Genomic DNA, 25,004 nt, shown 5'->3' with positions numbered 1-25,004 from the left:
GGAAACCTTACCAAACACATGAAGTCAAAAGCTCACATGAAAAAGTGCTTAGAGCTCGGAGTGTCAGTGACATCTGTGGATGAGGCTGAGGCAGAAGAACCAGGTATGATTTAGATTCTGGGTACATTTTGTTTAGAGGAGCCAATATATTGAAATTTATGTTGGCATCTGGAAGTAGTACTAGCACAGGACTATTAGCCTAATTAAAAACAACAGTCCTGCTACTGTCAATTTTACATAAACTAACCAAATAAAACCCCACAATAAAGATTTTACCATTTTGATCACATTTATTAGCAGAGAGAGGTAAAAAAAAAAAAAAAAAAACGCTAACTATTCTGGGCCAACTGAAATGTATATATTTTTGTTTAAAGGAGTAAAGGGCCATCAGTCCAATTTGCTATCAAGACCTTAAAGCAACTTAAATAAGCCTATCTGCAAAGCCAGTTAAGAAAATGTGCTATTGTTCTTATTTTCTGCAGACACCACTGAGGAGTTCCAAAGAGCATCGGAGAAGATTAGCATGTCAGAGATAATGGCAGAGCACCAATTCTCTGATGCTGATGACTCAGAGGGAGCTGAGGAGGATGGTGATGAAGTTGATGAAGATGAGGATGATGATGACGAGTATGACGGTGATTCAACACCCAAGACACGGTCTCGAAGCACAAGTCCACAACCATGTGCCATCCCGTCACTCTCCATCACTGCAGTGGCTGCTTCACAGGAATCCATCCCAGAGCCTCTAGGCCCTGCCTCTAAGCAGCCTCTTTTCACTTATTTCACTAGTCTGCCCAGTATTCAGATTACCCAACTCATGGCACCCAGTGAGAAAGCTGGGGTGGCCCAGATGGCAGAATACCAGAAACTACTTCAAGGGGCTCTGGGTGAAGATTACAAAAACAGACTGGATGTGCCTAGCTCCATGGATGAAGACCTGACTCTTTCTCCAGAACACAGCTCATCCTCATTTGACTTTTCCCCCTCCCGTTTGTCTTCACCAGGCTGTGATTCCTCCCCTCTTCGAGAATGTTCACCTTCCTCTAGGAGGTACCTGTCCCCTCGCAGGGACCTCTCCCCACGTGGTCGTTTGTCACCGAGGCGAGAAGCGTCTCCCCTTAGGCATATCTCCCCTAGGCGGGATGTTTATAGAAGGGATCTGTCACCGAGGAGGGACCTTTCTCCAAGGGGGCATCTCTCCCCCATCTCCCAGACAGGACGGCCAGCTTCCCCAGGAAGAGATCTCTCAGACAGACTCTCTCCTAGAAGCCGCCACAGGGGCATGATCAGACCTGTGTCCCCCAGGAGGGGTCTTCTTTACCAAAGCGGCCCATGGGCACCCAGTCCTAGTCCACATGCAGAGATGATATCATTAAGCCAAAAGACCAAGAGCCATCCAGAATTAGAGATGGTAAGTTATTATCTTTGCCTTATAAGCAAACATGATAGCTCAAACAGGGTATGGGGGGCTGATTTAAATATGGCATATTTATCTGCAAGTTACTAGGCAACCATACATCCCATCCATACCAAAATGACACAAAATGCATGTAGCCACAGACTCTACATGCATGCCGAGTTTTCAACATTGGGATAAAAAAGTTCTAGCTGTTATAGGGAAAAATAATAATATTAACAGGAGTAGCAATATCAGTCTAACATACTTTTGATTTCTAATAATAAAGTATACAATTGCAAGACAATTTGTAAATGTTTGGACAAGTAAATTGCAGTGGTAGCCAGTTATCTCATACAGGGCCTAACTAACAATGATTGACCTATGGACCTACAGGACTTAACTAAATAAAAGTGCTTCCTATTGCCCATCATATTATAGTGTGAACATTTCTATTTATATACTAGTTGATTAAGAACCCCCTTGGAGAAAATGGGAAAATGCAGAATCCATACAGTGCTTTTGCGGTATAGTAATTCATTTTGGTGATACCTGGCTTGTTACCATGTAGCATGGGGTATAATAAGTAACCCTGGCCCTTTTTAATGGAAACTGTTTTTGTTCTTTATGGTCTTGTTAAATTTCCCATTCTTTTCCAGTTCAAATAGCTATGAAATAGGTCCCAGATAAGCAGAATCATTTACAAGTCTACAAAATGAATAATTTGTTGAGGTAATAGCTATACATCTGAAAGCTAAAGAGTATTTTGTTTTTCACCTAGAGTGCTAATCTTGTCAGCAATTATGAACCCAGCTTCATAAAGAGTTTTGACGTACAGTGATTATCCTGGTATATATTGGAAATGTGATTTTTGTTGGCTATGGAACCTTACTACTGTATGTCTTTCAACTGTTTAGGAACAGAGAAAGACGCCTCATTTCCAAGGAGATGCTAGCAATACAGATGCCCCAGGTATCCACCAGGGATTATTTAGCCACCTTCCCCTGCACTCCCAGCAACAAATCCGCACACCATTCTCCATGATACCAATTGGCGGCATCCAGATGGTCCATTCTATGCCCACTTCTGTCACAGGCCTTTCCCACCCCACTCGCCTTCCCCTGCAGAAGAGCACCTCAGAAGAGTCTAGCACCAGTGAGGTATCCTTCCACCTTTCCGAGGGCAGAGGGGCTAGTAGCAGAGGCCCAGAAGACTCACCCCAACCCCAAGAGAAGTCTGTGTCCCCCAAGGCTCCATCACCTTCCTCACAAAAGTCAAGAGAGGACAGCGCAGACATGTGTGACAAGGAGAGTAAGCAAGAAGAGTGCATCCACACATGCACTAAGGCAATTGCCTCTCTTTGTATTGACTCAGAGGAAACTCCTGAAAAATCATCAGTTCCCATCGATCCTTTCAATCAGCACACATTATCTCATTCACCCACGGCTCAGCAAGAGAGTGCTCCAACCAGAGCGCAGCACTATTGCAGCTCTGAGATCACTCACCCCTTACACTCCAGGACAGAGAGCAGTATGTCTGCCACATCAAAGACTCCCACAGCTAGCCATCCCGCTCTCTACAATACAGAGGTGGCAGAGAGAGCGTCTGGCCAACAAGGCGGTGGAGAAAGGCCAGCAACGATAAAAAAAGGTAAAGATTTAAAAGACACTATAAACAACAGGTGAACAATGTCGAGGGAGAGTGGTATATTATGTTCACACATTTTATATTTACACACATACACACACACACACATACACACACAAAACCAGTCTTTAACAAGTGAACTGATTCAATATTCAATGGTTTAAATGTACATTAATAGCATGCCTTTTATAACATGGTTTTCTATTTCAGCTATAATTACTTTCTTATTTAAAGTTTCAAAGATTATACATACAGTATAGGTTAACTTATATATGAGCCTGACCAAAATTGCTTATGGACTTTGTCTGGTACTTATAAATGTACAGATGTGTGTGCCTTTTCTTTACTTTTTGCTTATATACTTATAAGCATTAAACAGGAAGACATGTAAATATATCAAGTTTTGTGTATCCGCTTTGTAATAAATGCAGTTTACCGTCTTTTTGAACACATAGGTCTGAATGATGTGAAGAATCAATACATGTAAGGTTGCACTAAAACATATTTTTATATGAGTGAAATTAAATGGCTTTTGTGTATAGCAGCAATTCTATAATACTATTTATTGTATCATGTTTCATAAATTGTAAATTTTTCTTAATGTTGTGGATGCCTTTTCTATGTAAAGCATGGGATTTGCTATTGCATAATTATAGCTAAAATTATGTACATGTAATATGGCTTTATATATTAGATGTGTGCATATACTTCTCAGTAAACTCGCTTTTACTTAGAATTCTGTATAATTTAAGTAAATGTTTATATACGTAGTAAATAGAAAAAACAATATATCTGCACATGTTTAGATTGACATCCACATACAGTATGGTAGTTGGTTCTAAGTGCTTGTACCCTTCTCTTTCCTATTGGGTGGTAGGCTACACTAGTTGTGATTTCACTGTTAACATTTTACATGTAGAACTGTTAAGCATTAAGTGAATTGACTTTCGCACTTCTGCATTTCCTCCAGAGCTTACTATGGTAGATGTGAAAGGTATTTTGAGCTTCTGTGAATTATTTTGCTTGAAGTACTTGACTGGTTTATTAGTATGGGGAACATTCCAAAAGATGTAAATATTGGATGCCTACGGTTCTGTACACACAGCCATACATATTCATACATTGAAGGAGTTTGTCATGGGCCATGTCATCAGTCCACAAACACTTTTATAGTTGTACATACATAAACTCCAGTACTGAGAACTCCTTAAATGCACCTTATGTTTTCCAAACCTAATCCCAAATTATATCACTTTAGGAATTGGGATTGAAAATACTGATGTTTTTTGCTTTTGTTTTCAAATTTGAAAAAAAAAAAAAAGAAAAAAAAAATGTAAGCAACCTAACTAAACTGGAGTATGGAGCCAGTGCACTCTTGTGTGTATATCTGTATTTTGTCTATATGATCTATGTAATTAACTCCTTTGACATTTTTGTCGGTAGTATCTGCTATTCACTTAACTGTATTAACATGTCTTTAAAACCTAAGGTATCAAAAGCACAAATCATTGTATTGAAACAAACAAAAAAGATTAAAATATAAACAATAAAACAATAATAAAAAAAAGGGTAACTTTGTGATGTTCAGTGGAAAAACAATGATATGTACAACCCCTAATATGTTTTGACAATGAATCACAGCACAGGTGAAAAAATGTAGATTGCTGTTTTCAAATAAATACAATTATGTTAAACTTTGCATGTCTGTTATTTTTTAATGCATCTGTCTCTGCCAGAAAACTGCTTTTCTGAAAGACACAAATGTTTTAAGGTTGCCCTAAAAGGGTAAAGCTTCACCTGTCTTAAACTTTATCTCTCCTAAACCTTTATACAATGCTGCTTTTCTTCCCATGGTCACTCATAATTTTTGCTCCCAATTTCACTTGAACATCTCTATTATAATTATTATTGCATCAGTACTAATATATCCCCAGTAACTATCATCTAATATTTTATTTTCAAGTTTACATTCACATACAGTACTGTGCAAAAGTCTTAGGCACATAAGATGTTTCCCAAAAACATTTGTCTTAAGATAGTTATTTATATCTGCTACTTTAGTGTGTCAATAGGAAATATACATTTTATACTCCCAAACATTCATTTTGCAAATAGAATTGAATAGAATAGAAGAAAAGGGAGCCCAGCAACAGATGGCATAGCCCTCATAGAGCCCCTCCACTGAACATTGGGTAAGTATGGGATTTCACGAAGAGGCAGAAGTAATTGAGACAGGCTTAAATAGATAGAAGAACTGTGGTGAATTCTCCAAGAAGCTTGAAACATCCTGTCTGCCAACAACCAAGAAAAACTGTGTTCAGGTGTAAGTAGGAGAATTGGTGCTGTTTTAAAGGCAAAAGTGTTCACACCAAATAGTGATTTAGCTCTTTTTCTGTTTACCGGACATTGTATGATGTTAATTGATTAATGAAAACTATTTATGTCATTATTGTTTTAAGAAATCACAAGTGCCTAAAACTTTTGCACAGTACTGTATGTATACAACCTGACATAGATCCTCAGCCTCTGATTGCTGATTGGAACTATATTGTTGTATTGTAGGGGCACACCAGAAGTAGAACTAGAGATGTTGGTTGTACTCCGGAGTTCAGATTAAGGGGCAAACTCTTCCCACATTTGGCTAGCAGTCTGTTATTAAGAGGGTTTGTCAGCTAGACACACATCAGCAGGCTGACCTTGTACCACGTCATGCCACAGCAGATCAAGTGCAAAGAGGCTTATTAGGAATGATCCAGTTTATTACACTGTATGTCAATAGAACAGTACTTTTGTATTAGTATTACCATTATCATTATGCTTTCCCTTTGTTTGTAGTACTTGCTTATAACCAAAATTATCAGAGCTCATTCATTAGCTATCATTAAATGTGTACTGTTTAACTGAAGATGGGAACTCTATTTCCTGAACCATGCAAGGAACTCTTTTAGTTTTTACAGAAATGTGACATGGTCTCCTCCCTATTCTACATAATGCTTCCCACGCTTCCCTCTATACAATGATTGTGCAATCTTGTCTCATGCAACTGAATACTTTTATTGGGCAAGCAGAAACTCGACTGCTGTCATAAAAATGTGCATGGCAGAATCATGCAGACATTCAAGTACTCAATCGGCAATACCGCCCATAATAGCACTCTTAAAAGCCAAGTCTCAAACATCAGCAGCCTTGTTCAAATTGATGGATATAAGAGTTAAGTAGGACACACAACTTACACTAAATGTTTGTGATTTATTTAGCCAGTCTGACATTTTTCTCTTCTGTTTTTAGATCTAAATAGCTTTGGTATTGATCGAATGTGGGAAAATTATTGATAATCAGTAGGTTTGGCTGGCACATTGGTTGGGGGACCGTCCGAAAGTGCTGCCCCTGCAATGGGAACATACACCGATCAGCCAAAACATTAAATCCACCTGCCTAATACTGTGTAGGTCCTCCTCATGCCGCCAAAACAGCGCCAACCTGCATCTCAGAATAGCATTCTGAAATGCTATTCTTCTCACCACAATTATTCAGAGCAGTTATCTGAGTTACCGTAGACTTTGTCAGTTCGAACCAGTCTGGCCATTCTCTGTTGACCTCTCTCATCAACAAGGCGTTTCCATCTGCAGAACTGCTGCTCACTGGATGTTTTTTTGTTTTTTGCACCATTCTGAGTAAATTCTAGAGATTGTCGTGGGTGAAAATCCCAGGAGATCAGCAGTTACAGAAATACCCAAACCATCCCAAATGCCTTGTTGATGAGAGAGGTCAACAGAGAATGGCCAGACTGGTTCAAACTAACAAAGTCTACAGTAACTCAGATAACCACTCTGTAGAATTGTGGTGAGAAGTATAGCATCTCAGAATGGTACGAGGAGGACCTACACAATATTAGGCAGGTGGTTTTAATGTTGTGGCTGATCGGTGTATGTTTGGAACAGTTAACATTTTTTCTATTTTTTTTTTCTTTTCACTAAGGCAGTGTTTGCCAAGATAAGAAGAAAACCACAGCCCACATTTTTCATGTGTAGCCCATGTTCCTACACGTTCCTACACAGCTTTATTCATGGTGATGGCAGCACTGTCGCGCAGGAGGTAACCGGATGTCCTGTCATCTCTGACAGATGCTGAGAATAAGCACCCTATGTGCCAGGAAGACTGTTTTATAGAGAGAATTTATTGCGAGGTTGCAGGCTTGCTTTTGTGCAATTTCAAACTCCACATATTTCCAGTAGGCCTATGTCATAGGCACATGCAACTATGTTGCAGTCTATGTGACACCAAGTCTGCATTTCATTCTTTTCTTTAAGCCATACTGCCATCTATTGATACACAATATAATGCATTTTTCCAAAGATGATTCATGAACAATACACCACAAAGCAAAAGGCTTTCTTCTCAAATCTGATCTGCAGTATGCATGGCTTATACTATTCTAACTTCAATAAAATGCAATATTTTCAGATGTACTGATCTTTGAAATATGCCATATCCCAAACTGAATAGCATTTAATGAAGGACCACTATAAATATGTCTGTATTAAAAATCAAGGGTGTCTGTACAACAGGTATACATTTTCCATATCTGAGAAACCAAATGCAGAAGCACTGCTGTCCAACTATAATACATATAAACACTAAAGGACTGAATCGTTCCTTTAGGTGGTGTGGTTTGTTTCACCTGCCTTGCCTGCCTGTCTGTATTTTGAAAGGGACAGACACATATGGCTTGCCTGAAACTTCTGAGTCAAAATAGGAACCAGATGTAAAGGAGATAGCGACGGTCTGACTTATGTTTCTGTTTACTGTCTTTTCCCTTCAGCATTCTCTTAAGCTTAAGGGCTTTTGTAAGACTTTTCAACATTAATTTACAGACAATGCTTTTTGCCTCTTATCCTGGAAGTACTTGCTCTGACATTTCTTGCTGTGCTTAAAACTACATCTTGCTTCTAACTGTGCTGACATGTATCATGTGTTTCATGTAATGACAGTAAGCTAATGGAATGTTACCGTCACTTAATGCATGAAGTCTTTTAACCTCCTCTCTTATGTAACTGAATTTTTGTATAGTCCGCTCAATTAACCTCGGCAGATGTTTTAAAAGGGTAATTTTTTCACAGTTTTTTGTTTTAGTCATAATTTTAGTCTTCTGAAGAAAATGTCTTTTAAAATTAGTCAATATTTCGTCATCTCATATTCATTAGTTTTAGTCAGTTTAGTCAGTTTAGTTTTAGTATCAAACATTACTATGCATAGCCTATTGTCCTTATTGTGAAAAACTGAGCTCCTAAAATAATAATGAATAGATTGAAGAATTAGCTACTTTTTAGAAGTAAGCCTTCTGTACTCTTAATTCTTCATGCTTTAGAGACTTATTAATTTTCTATGAAAGGATATTACATTGCGTGTAGCATGTTTCTTATGGAAACAGTGTATTTACAACGCAAGTTACGCAATGCAAATTACGCATATTCTGACTAGCACATCATTTAGTTCAAGTTAATGTGTTCATTTGCTTCACTGTGCAGATGCAAGTTGTTATATCACATACAGTATATGTTGTGGATATAGGCTTCTATAGTGATTAAAATCATGTATAAATAGGATGCGTTTGAATGAGGTATTTACCCCATTTTGAAGCGGTTTATTTTGCCTGTGTTCAACTCATGCAGCTCAAGTGGAGAAACCCCCCATCATTAATGGGTTAGATTCAAGGGCATAGATTTGGCTTGAACACTGGGGGGGTTGCAGCATGAAGCATTTACATGTATCCATTGATCATGATATAAATATTGGGGGGGAGGGGTTGTACTTGCTTGTTTTGATTATTGGTGGGGGTTACCTCCCCCCCATCCCCCCTGGAATCTATGCCCTTGGTTAGATTAATCTATCTCTAATATCTTCTTCTATATATAGATTCTATAGATGTTTCATTTCCTTGTCATATCTTGCACCATTAATATCTTGCAGTATAATTTTTATCTTGTCATATTTTCATCAATATTATGCTTTAATAAAATCGTTTAATCATCGTCATGATGCACCTTTTTCGTCTCGTCTTCGTTGTCGTTGACAAAATTAAAAATAAATTAAAAAAACCTTTGTCAACGAAAGTTTTCATCAGTGATTTCGTTAACGAGATTAACACTGCCAAAACACACCCTAATATGCATTTAGGTACTTACTGTAGATGTCAGTCAAAGTGAAGGAAAATTAATTAACCATATGAAGAATGTATTATGATCTGAAGATGACATACAAGAACTGTGTACACATATTCTACAGGCACATGTGTTTATTTTACAAGCAAAATCAGACTTACCATGATCATGGAAAACCTGGAAATATCAGGAAATTTGAAAGTTGTGATGTCCAGCCCTGGAAAGGTCATGGAAATGGATCAAATCTTAAAAAGTCATGGACATTTTTATTGTGAACATACATTTTCCTAGCTCAGTTCTAAAATATTAAATCAGCTAGAAATCACTTTTTGTAAGTGCAATCTCTATAGAATTATTATTTAAAAAAATCCTTACCAAGAAATCACAAGTGACTGTAAATGTCAAAGAAAAATCATGGAAATACATAGATCAGAATGTGTGGAAAGGAAAATGCTGCATTTTTATTATTATTATTATTATTATTATTATTATAAATATGGCTGCACTACTAAAACAGTGTGTGACTGGCAGTATATAAGTGCCTGGGACAAAGTGGTTGAATCTTATTATACTTTTAGCTCTGTTTATTAATCAATTAGACATTGAGTTATGTTTGGATTAGATCTTTCTTTTTAGTGGACAAAACCTCACAATTTGTTTATTTTTTCCATTCTGTTAATCTCTATTTATTTAAGTGGTGCTATGGCGAAATAATATGAATATTTTCACCATCCCTGTGGAGATGGTGAAAATATGCTTTCGATAACATTGCTCAATGCTTTCGATCTCACTGCTCAATCTCCTGACAAAGGTGAGTTAGAAAGAAGAATAAACGTATGATGAGGAAGGACAAGACAGAGGGGAGCATACGTCTTTGAAGTCAGATGAGTTTATACTGTGATCACAGCTGCCACCTTTAAAGTGATTCATTTGGAAACACTTGGGGACAACACAACATCAGTTTTGCTTAGGTGAGCTGTGGAAAGGCTGAGAGCATGCAAGTGCATACAGAGAGGTTACTTTCCATCCACAGAGCAAGGCCAAAGGAGACAGAGCAGGAGTCTGGCAAACCACGGGAGGACCTTTCCATTAATGCAGAACTCTAAATCACTCTACCGATGGCCTCAAAGGCGTCATGTTATTGCAGGGCAAAAGCCAGGAGAGGATGTTTAGCTATTCTTAATCTTCTCCTGGAAGCTCAACTTTGATTGTATCATTACGGACATTTGATTCCACACCGGTGAAATTCCAAGCGGAATAGAGACATGTAATGTACAGTGGCAGGGAGGAAGTGATCAGGCAGACCGGCAGACAAGCAGGCAGGCAGTAGAATTGTAGGGGTAGATGGCAGCCCAGCAAGATTTACCTGGCATATGGTGAAAAATCTGTTCCTCGCTGTTATTAAATGGACTCTCAGGCTGCCTTCAGCCAAAGCATACCCAGCAAGCCATGGCAGACACTGAGTACAGTACTTGTAGAGTTGACGCATTTGATCCAGTTGAGCACTGTAGGACTAAGCATCCTCTGATAGTTCAGTATAATTAGAATGCTTTGTCGTCATCTTACCGTATGTTGATTGTCTTATAAATTCTTAAATGTTAACTGCACTTGCAAAACGATACATGCTAAATGTTTAGTACTGTGTGTCTTTTTTTATATATTTATGTACAATACCACCTATTCACATGTCCATTTTAAGTGTTCTTTTAAGAGGTAAGTGGGAAAAATCCCAACAGAGGCAAGTCATCAAACAAAATGTGCATTTACAACCACTACTTTCAATGTTTGCCTCAAAGAAATCGCCCAATAACTCTTAGAGACCTTGCTTGAGCCCAAATATCTAAATACAGCCTCAAAATATTTTCAGTATTTCAAGATACAGTTGACCAACGTGTGTTTTTCTGGTGGCATAATAACTATGATTCATAAATTATCTGTTGCTTAACCTTTAATTATTTTTGTTGTCTTATCTAATTCATACACTCTATAAGCGGTTCTTGGAATTATTAGAACCATTACAATTCTGACGTACAACCCCCCTCATGTGGAAATTAAAGGCAACCACACGCTCTTTCGCAACAGTATCAAAATGTGTGCAGATGCTATTTCCATTTCACCATACATTGTGTAATAGTAACCTAAACACTAGCTGTTGTGCCAATGCAATGATGCGTTCACAAAATGAGGAGCTATGTTAAAGAAAATGTGACTGGGGGATGGTGAGGGGGGTGGCATGAAGAAATGAGGAAAAAGTTATGAATCTCACTTATTAATCATTTTAGCAGGGAACCGGTTTTATTTTCCATAATTAAAGCCTCTCATGAGCGAGAAGTTTGGAAATGTACAACAAAATATTGCCTCTAGAGCTGTATGGGACTTACAAAAATAGTATGTGAAACAGTAGGCTAAGGAATAATATACAGTCAGCCAGTCATAATCACAAAATAACCCCCTTCAGGGTGATACAAGATCCCTGCTATTTGCATGGGCGTCAGAGTTTATTTTTGTGATAATAATCAGCTGACTGTACATTATTCCACTTATTACATGGCTACTTGACTAATCAGAATCAAGTAGGCTATTCCAGAGAAGCATGTAATAATGAACTATAAATATTTTAAACAGTGGTAAGCTACACTGTTGCCCTGGCTATTTTGCATTCTTAATTCAGGAGTGGCATCCAGTTACAATCTCAGAAATAAGTAGAAAAGTAGGTTATCCTAGTATTCCATGTACAGAATATTTGCATAATGCAAAAATAAGGTAGTATGCTATTCTGAACATTAGACATAGAATAGACTCCTCAAAACAACTAATGACTGACAAAAACCTGGGGAACACACAAACTGATTAAATGTATAGGCCTACACTGAATGCACTGTAAGTCGCTTAGGATAAAAGCATCTGCCAAATGTGAAGGTAAATGAAAATGTTAATAAAAAGCTAAGCCTTGCAATACACTAGGAGGAAAAGGAGGAACAAATGCACGATTGGGAGCCTAATTATGTGGAAATAAAATAAATACTAATAATGGGGTTTTGATCAGTGATAGAGCATTCAGTGTAAAGCATTCTGTGTAAGAATATTTTGTAAGAACATTGTACGACAGGGATTCAACTTTGAGAAAAATCCTGGGAGCCATGTTTGACAGGATTGACACAGAAAATCAGCCACTAAATCTAACTGAAAGTTGTACCCGAGCATGAGCTGAGTTACAACTATCAAAGCAAATTTATATTTTGATTTATGAATTAAATATGTGATGGGACTTACCCTTGAACATCTTGTTAAATAAGAGAGTCGTCAACTTTAACCTACCTTTAATCGAACTTTCCTCAAAAAAAAAAAAAAAAAAAAAAAAAAAAAAAAAAAAGAAGCATAGGACAAGTGCGGAAATCTCTCATCGCCTTGTACAGCCTGCTGTTTTGACGGAAAAAACACGTCACTTTTAAAACTTTTTTTTTTTTTTTTTTTAAGATTTGCAGGCTAATGAGTAAGAAATGATAGTCGTGTCAAAAAAAGAAGACTACTAACTTATTTTGAATACCGTGTTACAGTACAGTACGTGCCTTTATAAACGTGAAGAGCTTCAAGTTTGAACGTGTTCCAGATTTGACCACTAGGTGGAGTTAAAGTGCACTTTTTCCTGTCATAAAAGCATGTCAGAAGATTTGATTCAAGAAAATGATAGATACCAATGCAAATTAAAATTAATAATCAATACTCAATTAATTTCTCATTCTTTTTAGTTAACAGCATTTCTGACAACTTGACAAATAACTGAATTTAAACCATCTATGCATTCTGCTAATTTTTAGGCCTAGGCTATATAAAGTTACATTTATGCAAATATTATTGAGGGGAAAAAATTATTACATTACACCATCGTTAATGTACAAGAGTAGACTGAAATATCTGCTAAATATTATAATTTGTGAGTGACTGCATGACTGTTAACAATGTCATAGGCTACCTCTAATTCTGAGACACTGTTTAAAGAAAAAAAAAAAAAACTCTATTAGCATCCATTATTAACATTATTAGTAAGATATTAATACGATCAATTCCCACAGTAAGAGTAAGGTTTAAAATACATTTGTTAATTGCAGCTATACAAAAAATACCCATAGGAAACTTAAAATGTGTCCACCTCTGAGTAAACATCTTTTCCTCATATATTATTAAGGGCTTAATGGGGGAAGTGCAGCTGAGGGTCAGTGAGAGTCCGGGGGAGTGTTCAAAAAAAAAAAAAAAAAAAAAAAAAATGCACCTGTGTCTACAATGAGACAGATAAAGGGAGCAGCGTGCAAATTATATATTATATTGTATACTGGTTTTCAGGGGCAATGGTAGTTTTAGAGACAGCCAAGCTTTGTCATTGTCTGCTCTAAGATCGAGGACACAATATGCACACACAATTCATGGAGTCTGCACTCTGTTGAAGGTCCACAGTGGAAATCTGGATCACACACTTGAGGCCTTGAGCTTCAAGTTTATCCATCTGCAAGTATGCAAATATTGTGGGTATACAGACACAATACTAAGGTTAACTTAAACCATCAGCTTTCTTATAATGTTACAATAAAACTAAAAGAAAGATATCCTTTTTAAACACAGAATATAATGGCAATTACTAAAAACATTCCACTGCATACTTGCCTGTTATGGATTAAATATTTAACTAAAACAGTAAAAACAGAGCACCAGAGTTGGTGCAGAAAGGTACTTTCGGTCTTGCTTCTTGAAGGTATTTTGAGGAAAGATTCTGTAAAAAAAAAAGAGAGCTATTTTATTTCCGCATGAGGGTGATTACAACATTGCTGATGGACTGACAACACACACACACACACACACACACACACACACACATTCGTGCAGCTATCATTATGAGGACTCTCCATAGACATAATGATTTTTATACTGTACAAACTATAGATTTATAGAATTTTTGTTAGAAATTACTCAATTAAGTTTTATGGAAATTTGTCATAAAATTGGAATACATAAATCTTAATAGACTGAAATCTTTTTTGAGTGAATTATTACATGATCTAGTGACACAGAATTTCTCTTTTTAGAATAAATAACAAGAGATAATTCATCCCCCATTTAATTTTAACTTATTTTTTGGTTCCTGGATACCTAATCACTGACAGTTTGTTTAATTAAAAATGAACAATTCTGTAGAAAAGTTTATAGAAGATTTGTTCTTGTGTAGTGGTTAGTATTTTGTGGAAACAGCAAAGTTATTGAATCAGATATTCCACATGACTTGATATTTCCATTTGAAATGGTATTTTAATTTTTATTGGTTTAAAGGGTTCATGAGGAATCAAATTTTCCTTGATCTTTTGACCTTTAAGAGGTCATTGTACTATAAAAACATACTGTAAGATTGAAAAAAAAAAAAAAAAAATACTTCTTCCATATTGTGATGTCACACTGTGGTAGAAATTTGCATCTGACCACCTACACAACAACACATTAATGCCCACATTACCTTGTCACTTCCGTAACCCACCCAGTAGCGGTGAGCGGTGAGATGGCAAGGAAATACATAGCAGGTCAGTCAAGAGCAGAGGGCCTATAATAACAGTGGGAGTTTAATGTCAAGTCTTAAAGACGAAGCAGCACCAAAGCCCGGCATTTCTGACAGAGGGCCAGAATGAGGGTGGAAAATCATGCTTGCAAATATATGAGTTTTTTTTTTATTTTATTTTTTTTTACAAATATTAAAAATATTAATATTAAAATATGATAATATAATATAATAATATGTGCACTAATATTATAAGTGAACTTTGAGTGAAGGCATGTCATGACTCCTTTAATAAACACGTATTCTGTGAATGTATACAGCTGAGAAAGAAAAAAACATCTTTTACCATATAAAACCATAAAATATTAACTTGATGGACAGTATGCCATACAGCACACGATGAAAATGGACAACAAAGACTGACATAAAGAATGCTCAAACTGTTTCTTCACTCCATAGTTCTGTGCCAAAGATAAAGACAACATTCTGCCTTCAATAAAGGGAAAAAGAATAAGAAAAAAAAAAAAAAACAGCTAGAAACATAAGTTTGATTTTAAGAACCATTATAGCTTGTTTCTACTGCAAAACTTGTGTAACGCTGGCAGAGTGTCCCATGGTTCACAGCTCAGTTTGAGGAGTGTGAGCAAGACGCCATTTTTTCAAACAGTCTGACAAAATGTTCATTAAATGTCTCCCACAGCTGCAGGAAGAAAACGTTTGGGGCTCTGAAGTTCTCCTTCCTTCCCTCCTCCACATCACCTCACCTCACGGATCTAATTGCTGTAGCCAGGGGCTCTGTAACCAAATATGTTGTTTTGTGTTGCAGCCAGCCTTTAATTATCTCTCCTGAATGCAAAACTAAGACTAATCTGGACTAATGAGAAATCAAAAAGTGAGCTAAATAGAACTAAGAGTGGGAAAAAATAACTCCTGTGGTGTTGTATGTAATACATCAGTTTGCCCCCACTGGGATTAAATGACAGGCCCCATTGAGGACAATTTTCAAGAACTTTTACACTACAGTTCATACTCTTAGCTTGGATGTGCCATGGAGCTCGTGTTATCTCAATCTTTGCTCTGAAATCAGAGCAAGAACTGGCAATGTTTTTGTGAACATTCCATCTTTTAACAGAAGAAAGCATTTTGCCAGTTAAAGGAACCCTCAGCAATTAAGAGAGTCTGGTACACAGATGCTTATATTAAGATGTTTCAATTGCCTTTTTTATTGATATAATAAAGATTGTGGTCTACCACAATGGGCTTCCCTTTGGTTGGAGAAAAAGACCTGGTCTGTCTAAGCTTTCTACTTTGAAAAAGGTTTCCTCTCCAGGCTGTAGTTTTAACTTTGTTCTTCAAACCTCCATTCCTAACATAGCATCAGGCAGGGGTAAACAAGAGTGCATAGAAATTCCCATGATATGCCATTTTATTGATGAAGTCCAACGTGATCCACTCTTGCCACTGACACACTAGTGATGCACTTTGCTCTTCATTTATATTCTACGATGCGCCAAATTTGGTCATATTGGAAGCACTCGATGAGAAAAGACAATGTGGAGAAGCTTTTTTAACATGGTTTCTTGTCAAGTATTTCCATTTTGAGATCACCTATCCATACATAGAGTACAAGTTCTCTCTCTCTCTCTTTCCCACGGTCACTCACAAACAAACACCTGTCCCTAGCATTGAGAAGAATAACTTGGCTGAGTGATCTCAAGAAAAAAGATGGGGGGTGGAGGGTGTGGTAGGCTAGAGGTGTCTACAGAGTGGCAAGAGTTTCTGAGAGACACTACAGGTTGCTCTCTCTACACACAACTTTTCTCTCAACCTTTGGATAAACATCAAGGACTTTACCACAGTATTGGGCACCCCAGTGCTCTTACATTTTTGGAAAGTATCATTATGGATTTTTCCTTCTTATTCTTGATAAATGCAGTGGTTTTGATATTGGAACAACAAGGTAAATACCTATCATGTTTTTAAATAGTTCTAGCTTTATGCTATTCATTAGTGTAAGCAATTGCTGTTAGAATTAGCTTTACTCTTGACTGTTCTATGTACTTTCTATTTTGACATCATGTTTAATTATTAAAAGCATTTGTTCAATCAGCAAATTTCATTTAGTAATTTGAAGGCATGAACTAACTGTTATTAATTCTTAAAGAAAATAAATGACTGTTCTCTTATCTGTAATTAACTCATGGTCTAATAATTAGTTTTTGATATCAATGTTGAATTCTATTATCTTAAGGTGAGAATATCTGATTTGTTAACACAACTGAAAAATCACTATCTCTTTCTTGCTGCCAAGAAAATATTCTACATAAATCAAAGGAAGTCTCACTCAGATCAAAAGAGATTTTGCAACACCAATATCACTCACAATATGCAGTTAAAACAATAGATTGAACTATTAAACTCTTGAATTACGGTTAAATGTGGCGTAAAATGCTGCTTAATCCCGTCTGGTTTGAGCATGTATAAGGTGTAAACCCCCATGTGCAGGCCATTTCCTACCACTTCTATGGACCACAGAACATGTTTCTTCCCCCAAAGTGTGGCAGCACCCACCAAGCAGTACCAATTGCCTGAGAATGGTCTAGCTGGAAGAAACATGGCATTTGTGCTGTGGGTAGTTTTAATTTTAATAGTGGTGGAGAGTTCATAGCCAGTGCAAGGTTTCTCTAGAAACATAAGTTAAAGTAACAAGACATAAAAATATTTTAGATTTGTGAAAAAACATGAAATTGTGGTCATTTCTGATTTTACCCAGGAACGTTTCATGTATGAAGAGTGTAGATCTTGAATCAACTAACATAAGTATGTTCGCAAGCTGGTCCACGATTTCTTCATAACAAAATTAGCTGTTGAGCTCTTCAAGATTCAGCATTGGATTATTTGTGTTTGTAGTGCAAAATGATCATGGCTTTTGATTTTAATAACAGCAGTCAAACTACCAAGGATAAGTAAAGATTTACTTGTTCAAATCTTGCTAAAATATACAGGATTACAACACAAAACCTGATGCTGCTTCTTCACAGGTGAGGAAAGTGTGGTTCTGTGTTGATGGTTATGGATTTATCATTCCTTGCCTGTCCTTTCTGATCCACCTTGGCACAGTTGGCAGTCCTCTCTCTCCCTTCAGGGCATGGGTCACAAAATTAAATTTTTCTTGGGAAAACAAACCGTGCTTAGGAGAGCTACAGAGCTTACCTCAGGTTTGACATCCAGCCTCATAGCAGTTTCAAGCTGGAGCAGTCTAGCTTTATAATGTTTGAAATGAATAAATAAATGATGCTGTATTTAAAGGTTTTTATTTATTTTATTATGTTTTATATTTAACTTTAAATAAATCTGTTTTATATCACTCTGTCATTATTTATTTAGTTTGAACTGTATGAACTTCTGTTGTTTTTAAATGTACTCTATAAATAAAGGTTGACTTGACTTATAAAATTTTACAGGGATGAAGAAAATGTTTCCTGATTGGATCTCTCTCAGATGGTTACGGTTTAGGGTAGGGTGGCATATAATCAGATGTATGTGAATTATGCCAGGCATTTTAAGCAGACATTCCAATGAATTTGCCATGGATTCTAAAATAAACTTTTTTCAAATTTCCACACTTATCAAGATTAAACTCAGCTCTATCTGAAAAATAATTATGATGTCAACTGATTTCCTCCTTTTAAGCAGCATCAAAACAGTCAAACCACATGTTTTGTATCACATTTCTATAGTTAGCCTCCACAACATTGTTACATTGATAGATCACAGTGATCACCCCCAGATCACTTTCCACTGTGCTTACAAACCTGGGCATGCAATTTCATCCTTCTCTATGAAGAACTTAGTGCCTCAGGACATGCTCACTTGACTGCGCTCCTAAGAATTCAATTTGGTTATAATGAAAATAATAAAACATAAATAAATACAATGAGTAACCTGCCTCTGGAGCTATCTTCCCGAACACCTCCCAAATGCAGAGCCTTCAACAGAGACCTTGGAATGTACCTCTGAATTTTAATGCTTTCAAAACACAAATTGCACTGGGTTTGCCAGTGAACATGCAATCAGATTCGGACAACATGTAGTGAACTTGCATCTTTTCCATTGAGATTTGTTTATCTGTAGGAGAGGAATCATGTTGCCCAGTGTATAAGCAAAAATCTGTTTTTCATTCAAGTTTTAAAACCCCAAACATCGGAAGCTGTAGTGGTGGTTTGCTTTGTAGCAGCATCTACATGCGCTGTAGGAATCCTTGAGGCATATAATGTGGTTGGCCACTGATTCGTAGTTGCTGTCTTCTTTAAACACATTCCACATGGGTCACTTGGCTTTTTATTCACCTCAACATCAATGAAGCTAAACCGTAAACCATTTTGTTTTTATATGTTCTTCATTTTTATTTTTTTGTTAACACCATATCATTTTGATTGCTGCTGTATTACAAATCACTCCTGAACTGATAACCTATGAGATGATAATAGACTAATAATTAATAGACTGTCCACAATAATCATAGACAATAATAGACCAAAGAGAGAAAGACATTTTTAAACAGCATCAACAGATTAAACATCTTATGTCTTTGAACTCATCAAATGTAGACACCACTACAACAGCTATTTTGAAAAATTTGGAGGTTTTGTCTCAGATGTAACACATCAAAGCAAAAATCTTAGGCTTTGAAACTGGAGGGGGTGGGGGAACTAGAAGGATATTAATTGAGAGTCTCCCATGTTTGATGAGCTAGTCTCCTGTAGTCTTTGCATTAGTTGTAGCTGTACTGAGAGAGTTGATGAGAAGCAATGGATCATCAGTGTTTTAAATTGACGATCAATGCTGTGATCATCAACAGTTAAATTGATCAAATGATGACTAAATTGACAATATGGAGACAGCTATCTACAGAATATAAACCACCATATTGCTTACAAAATGATGTGGGAGTGCTATACAGTGATGTATCAGATGGTAATAACATGTTACTTGATATATGCCATGGTACTTAATGATGACCATATTCATCTACCATGGTATTACCATTGCACTTCGTAGAATACCATGGTAGATGTCAAAAACACCACGGAATTGCCATTATACGTGTCGAAAAACACAGTATTTTACATCGATCAGCCACAACATTAAAACCTCCTGCCTAATATCGTGTAGGTCCCCCTTGTGCCACCAAAACAGCTCTGTCGAGGCATGAACTCCACAAGACCTCTGAAGGTTTCCTGTAGTATCTGGCACAAAGACGTTAGCAGCAGATCCTTTAAGTACTGTAAGTTGTGAGATGGGGCCTCCATGGATCTAACTTGTCAATTGGATTGAGATCTGGGGAATTTTGAGGCCAAGTCAACACCTTGAACTCTTTGTCATGTTCTTCAAACCACTCCTGAACAATTTTTGCAGTGTGGCAGGGAGCATTATCCGGCTGAAAGAGGCAACTGCCATCAGGAAATACCATTGCCATGAATTGGTGTACGTGGTCTGCAACAATCTTTAGGTAGTTGGTACGTGTCAAAATAACTTCCACATGAATGCCAGGACCCAAGGTTTCCCAGCAGAACATTGCCCAGAGCATCACACTGCCACTGCCAGCTTGTCTTCTTCCCATAGTGCATCCTGATGCCATCTCTTCCCCAGGCAAATGACACACACACACCCGGCCATCCACATGATCTAAAAGAAAACGTGATCCATCAGACCAGGCCACCTTCTTCCATTGCTCCATAGTCCAATTCTGACGCTCACATGCTCATTGTAGGCATTTTGGCGGTGGACAGGGGTCAGCATGGGCACTCTGACCGGTCTGCAGCTACGCAGCACCATACGCAGCAAGCTGCGATGCACTGTGTGTTCTGACACCTTTCTATCATGGCCAGCATTACATTTTTCAGCAATTTGTGCTACAGTTGCTCTTCTGTGGGATCAGACCAGATGGGCTAGCCTTCGATCCCCACGCGCATCATTGAGCCTTGGGTGACCATGACCCTGTCGCTGGTTCACTGGTTGTCCTTCCTTGGACCACTTTTGGTAGGTACTAACCACTGCATATAGGGAACACGCCACAAGACCTGCCATTTTGGAGATGCTCTGACTCAGTCATCTAGTCATCACAATTTGGCCTTTATCAAAGTCGCTCCGATCCTTACGCTTGCCCATTTTTCCTGCTTCCAACACATGAAATTCAAGAACTGACTGTTCACTTGCTGCCTAATATATCCCACCCCTTGACAGGTGCCATTGTAACGATATAATCAATGTTACTCACTTTCTGTCAGTGGTTTTAATGTTGTGGCTGATCAGTGTATATATATATATATATATATAAATGAACAATATAGTTATCTATACCTCTTTTCTTTGTTATGCAGCCTACACAACATCCTTGTCAGTTCCAGGGTCCCATGCAAACAGAAGCCCATCGGTGAACCATACTGCACAAATCCTTCATCGTGAGAGGCGCTGCTCCTGTGAAAACCTGAAGGACAAGGAGTGTGTGTACTTTTGCCACATAGGAATTGTTTGGGTCGATTCACCCAGGTACATTAACACCTACTGTAGACCAAAAACGCAACCAAGGAAAGAACAAAGATTTATTGAGATTTACTGATAAAAGATAGTGAGACATAATGTTGAAAAATACATTGGGTAAAAAACTTGGTGGAGGTTGATGTATGTGGGGAGTGATGCTGGTAACCTGTACACGCTGAAAGCACGTGTCTGGTTGCATTTAAGTGTGTGGTCTCATTAATGTGGCCCACGCATGGAGACCTCAGGACAGGCAGACTGCCTTTGGTGAAAAACCTCCCTGAAACCATAGACTGAGGGTCTGGATCTTGGGAAATAAAATGACTAGCTGAGTGTGAACTCTTCTTATATCTCACAAGAGACAGCGCTAAACTTTTTCAACATCAAAGAAGCATAAAATATATACTCATCAAGCACTTTATTAGGAGCACTGTGGTACTAATAAAGTGCCCTACATGGTCTTCTGCTGTTGTAGCCCATCCGTTGTGCATTCTGAGATGCTATTCTGCTCACTACAATTGTACAGAGTGGTCATCTGAGTTACCGTAGCCTTTCTGTCAGCTCGAACCAGTCTGGCCATTCTCCGTTGATCTCTCCCATCAACAAGGCATTTCCATCCACAGAACTGCCGCCCACTGGATGTTTTTTGTTTTTGGCACCATTCTGAGTAAACTCTAAAGAATGTTGTGCGTTAAAATCCCAGGAGATCAGCAGTTACAGAAATACACAAACCAGCCCGTCTGGCACCAACAATCATTCCATGGTTGAAATCACTGAGATCACATTTTTTCTCCATTCTGATGGTGGATGTGAATATTAACTGAATCTCCTGACCCACATCTGCCTGATTTTATGCATTGCACTGCTGCCACACGATTGGCTGATAAAAAAATTACATGAATAAGTAGGTGTACAGGTGTTCCTAATAAAGTGCTTTGTGAGTGTATGTACAGTATATGGCCCTGATTGCTTAAGGCTGCTATTTTTTGAAGGTCAAGGACAGATTATGGTCATTAGAGGACCCTTCTTGTTGGAAAATCTCAATGTAATGCAACAAAATATATCTATCGCAAAGATGAGAAATGAAATCTCAGTTGTGAGAATTAAGACTTTATATTGCACAAGAGACCACAAGGTAAGACGACATCAGAAGGCACTGTTACTGTAGTGCTAAGGAGTGGCCAGGAGCAGGGGACATATCTAATTTCTAATTATTAGTTCATTTCAAATTGTGCCACCTTTGTGTATTTCACATTTTTAATTTTCCATGTGTAGTTGATGATTGTTGATTTAAAAAAGGATAGGTTTTAAAAACACTCTCAGATATCAGATGTTCTCCTTCAGTCAGGTCATTCCCTATGGTGTGGGCTCACTTCAAATGCGTCTAAGGCGAGATGTAAAACGGTGCCTTTGCACGGACAGGAGAGATATAAAGTGTGTGCAGTTTTGCTCTTACTTGGATCTCCAACAAGAGTGAGTGTCATTTTAAGTTCACTGTATTTGATAAACACTGTAGCAGTTTCAAACATATTGAAAACCAGACAAAATACTTAACTGTTGCACTGTACTTGTTATATTTTGCAGAGATGATAATGCTTCAGTCAAAAGGTACCATCCCAGAAACTCAAAAGAGCAATACAAATTTGGATTACCCCTGAGATTGAGGAGGCACAATCCAATCCAAACAACCTGAAATTGTAGTGGGGAAAACTGTAATAATTTACTGTAGGCTATATTATTACTATCTGGGAAGCGAGCCTGACCATACAGTATGTCTGAATATGTGAGCTTTTTAACTGTTGTTGTGAATAGTTTACAAAGTACAGTATCAGACATAATTTCTGATGGGCTTTGGCTTGTCATGAAATACTATCTTCTAAATAGGGACAGTATATAAGGCAAATAGGAGTGAGTGATGTATTCTCTAACTGTCAGTATATTGCAAAATACTGTAAAACTCTATTGCTTCTAATTGACGTTTAGTGTATGATGTTTGATGTTTCCTCATAATGTGTAAAAGTAAGTACAAAATCTAGGGCAGAGTTGCTCATTGACTTCACTGTTTATTGAGAATTTATTGATGGCTTACTGGCACTTTATCTTTGGTATTAAACATATTAGTTGGCCTTAGATAATTCTGGAATCCTGTTTAATCATATATATACACTACCGGTCAAACGTTTTGAAACACTTGACCAAGATGTTTCCCATGATCTTAAAAATCTTTTGATCTGAAGGCGGATACTTAAATGTTTGAAATTAGTTTTGTAGACAAAAATATAATTGTGCCACCATATTAATTTATTTCATTATAAAACTAAAATTTTATAAAAAAAAATAAATAAATAACGTTTTTGAAATTGATGACTTGGACCAAATAATAAAGAAAAGCAGCCAATAAGTGCCCAACAGATAGATGGGAACTCCTTCAGTACTGTTTAAAAAGCATCCCAGGGTGATACCTCAAGAAGTTGGTTGAGAAAATGTCAAGAGTACATGTCTGCAAATTCCAGGCAAAGGGTGACTACTTTGAAGACGCTAAAATATAACACAGTTTTGATTTATTTTTGATTTTGTTTAGTCACAACATAATTCCCATAGTTCCATTTATGTTATTCCATAGTTTTGATGACTTTACTATTATTCTAAAATGTGAGAAAAAAAATTTATAATAAAGAATAAGTGTTTCAAAACATTTGACCGGTAGTCTATATATATATATATATACAAATAATTAAGCTCCTGCATTTTAATTTTATCTGTACAAAAACATTGTGGATGTTTTGTTAATGAATAATGATGTATATATATATATATATACAGTGGCAGCCAAAAGTTTGGAATAATTTAATTCACCAAAGTGTCATTCAACTGATCAAAAAGTATTGTCAGGACTTTACTGATGTAAAAAACAGCACCATCACTATTTGAAAAAAAGTTTCAATTCCTGCAGCAATAACTCCAACACCTTATCATTGAGTAACCATGCTAAATAGCTAATTTGGTACTAGAAAATCACTTGCCATTATATCAAATAGCTATTTAGCTTGTTAAATGAAGCTTAACATTGTCTTTGTTTTTGAATTGCCACAGTATGCAATAGACTTGCATTCCTTAAGGTCAATATTAGGTCAAAAATGGCAAAAAATAGAAACAGCTTTCTCTAGAAACTCTTTGATGAGAACTCTTTGAAGTAGTTTAAGAAGTTCTGAATTTTTTATTTTTTTTTTCAAAATTGTAATAGTTATTTTTCACCTTATTAATGTCCTGACTATACATTGTGATCAGTTGAATGCCACTTTGGTGATTAAAAGTACCAATTTCTTTCCATAAGAGCAAAATCTGTACATCATTCTAAACTTCTGGCCGCCAGTGTATATATTTATCTTTGGAGAACTGAAACTGCAATCAGTTTTAAAATCTAACGAATTACCTGAATATTTATTTTTATGTGAAAAGGCAAATAATAAAAATAAACTAATGCTAGAAATCTGAGACATTTTACCCTGTTATTTTAATTCAAACAGACAAATATATACCTTTCTTGGAGGAATATGGCTGAAGTACATAAATAATGGGTTTTGGTGATTACTTTCTTAAAGTAAACTTTGCAGTGATTTAAACTGAACAGATAACACAAAAAGCCCCCAAACATAATGTGGGTCATAAAAAACAGCTTTACACCAGGATCAAATGCCAGATATGGTCTAGTAATTCACCT

At 37.0% G+C, this 25,004-nt stretch overlaps 2 protein-coding genes across 8 annotated transcripts in view; both read left to right on the top strand.

The window, feature by feature from the left end:
• The window catches only part of LOC127409594 (transcription factor HIVEP2-like), a 78,868-nt gene extending 74,131 nt beyond the window's left edge, over nucleotides 1-4,737 (top strand). For all 7 annotated transcript variants that reach the window (XM_051644245.1, XM_051644243.1, XM_051644240.1 and 4 more), the window contains 3 exons: nucleotides 2-103; nucleotides 483-1,411; nucleotides 2,314-4,737. In XM_051644245.1, the coding sequence (XP_051500205.1) occupies nucleotides 2-103; nucleotides 483-1,411; nucleotides 2,314-3,081 (1,799 nt within the window). In that variant the 3' untranslated portion in view covers nucleotides 3,082-4,737. The remainder of the gene's footprint in view (nucleotide 1; nucleotides 104-482; nucleotides 1,412-2,313) is intronic.
• Nucleotides 4,738-16,559: 11,822 nt separating this feature from the next.
• On the top strand, nucleotides 16,560-23,370 carry LOC127410149 (endothelin-1-like). The gene is made up of 4 exons (XM_051645232.1): nucleotides 16,560-16,703; nucleotides 21,127-21,295; nucleotides 22,628-22,756; nucleotides 22,868-23,370. Exons 1-4 carry the CDS (start codon nucleotides 16,646-16,648, stop codon nucleotides 22,974-22,976), a joined length of 465 nt encoding a protein of 154 aa, XP_051501192.1. The 5' UTR covers nucleotides 16,560-16,645; the 3' UTR covers nucleotides 22,977-23,370.
• The last annotated feature ends 1,634 nt before the right edge of the window (nucleotides 23,371-25,004 follow it).

Source organism: Myxocyprinus asiaticus, chromosome 19 (genome assembly GCF_019703515.2).
Source record: "Myxocyprinus asiaticus isolate MX2 ecotype Aquarium Trade chromosome 19, UBuf_Myxa_2, whole genome shotgun sequence".
In the NCBI taxonomy this organism is placed as follows: Eukaryota; Metazoa; Chordata; class Actinopteri; order Cypriniformes; family Catostomidae; genus Myxocyprinus; species Myxocyprinus asiaticus.
This window is presented reverse-complemented; position numbering and strand designations above follow the sequence as displayed.

Bases quoted from the DNA above. Each gene is read 5' to 3' on its own strand.
- LOC127410149 (XM_051645232.1), top strand. From the start codon at position 16,646: ATGGATTTTTCCTTCTTATTCTTGATAAATGCAGTGGTTTTGATATTG. The intron at 16,704-21,126 runs GTAAATACCTAT...TTTGTTATGCAG, and splicing joins TTTGATATTGGAACAACAAG to CCTACACAACATCCTTGTCA. The intron at 21,296-22,627 runs GTACATTAACAC...GTTCTCCTTCAG, and splicing joins GTTTGGGTCGATTCACCCAG to TCAGGTCATTCCCTATGGTG.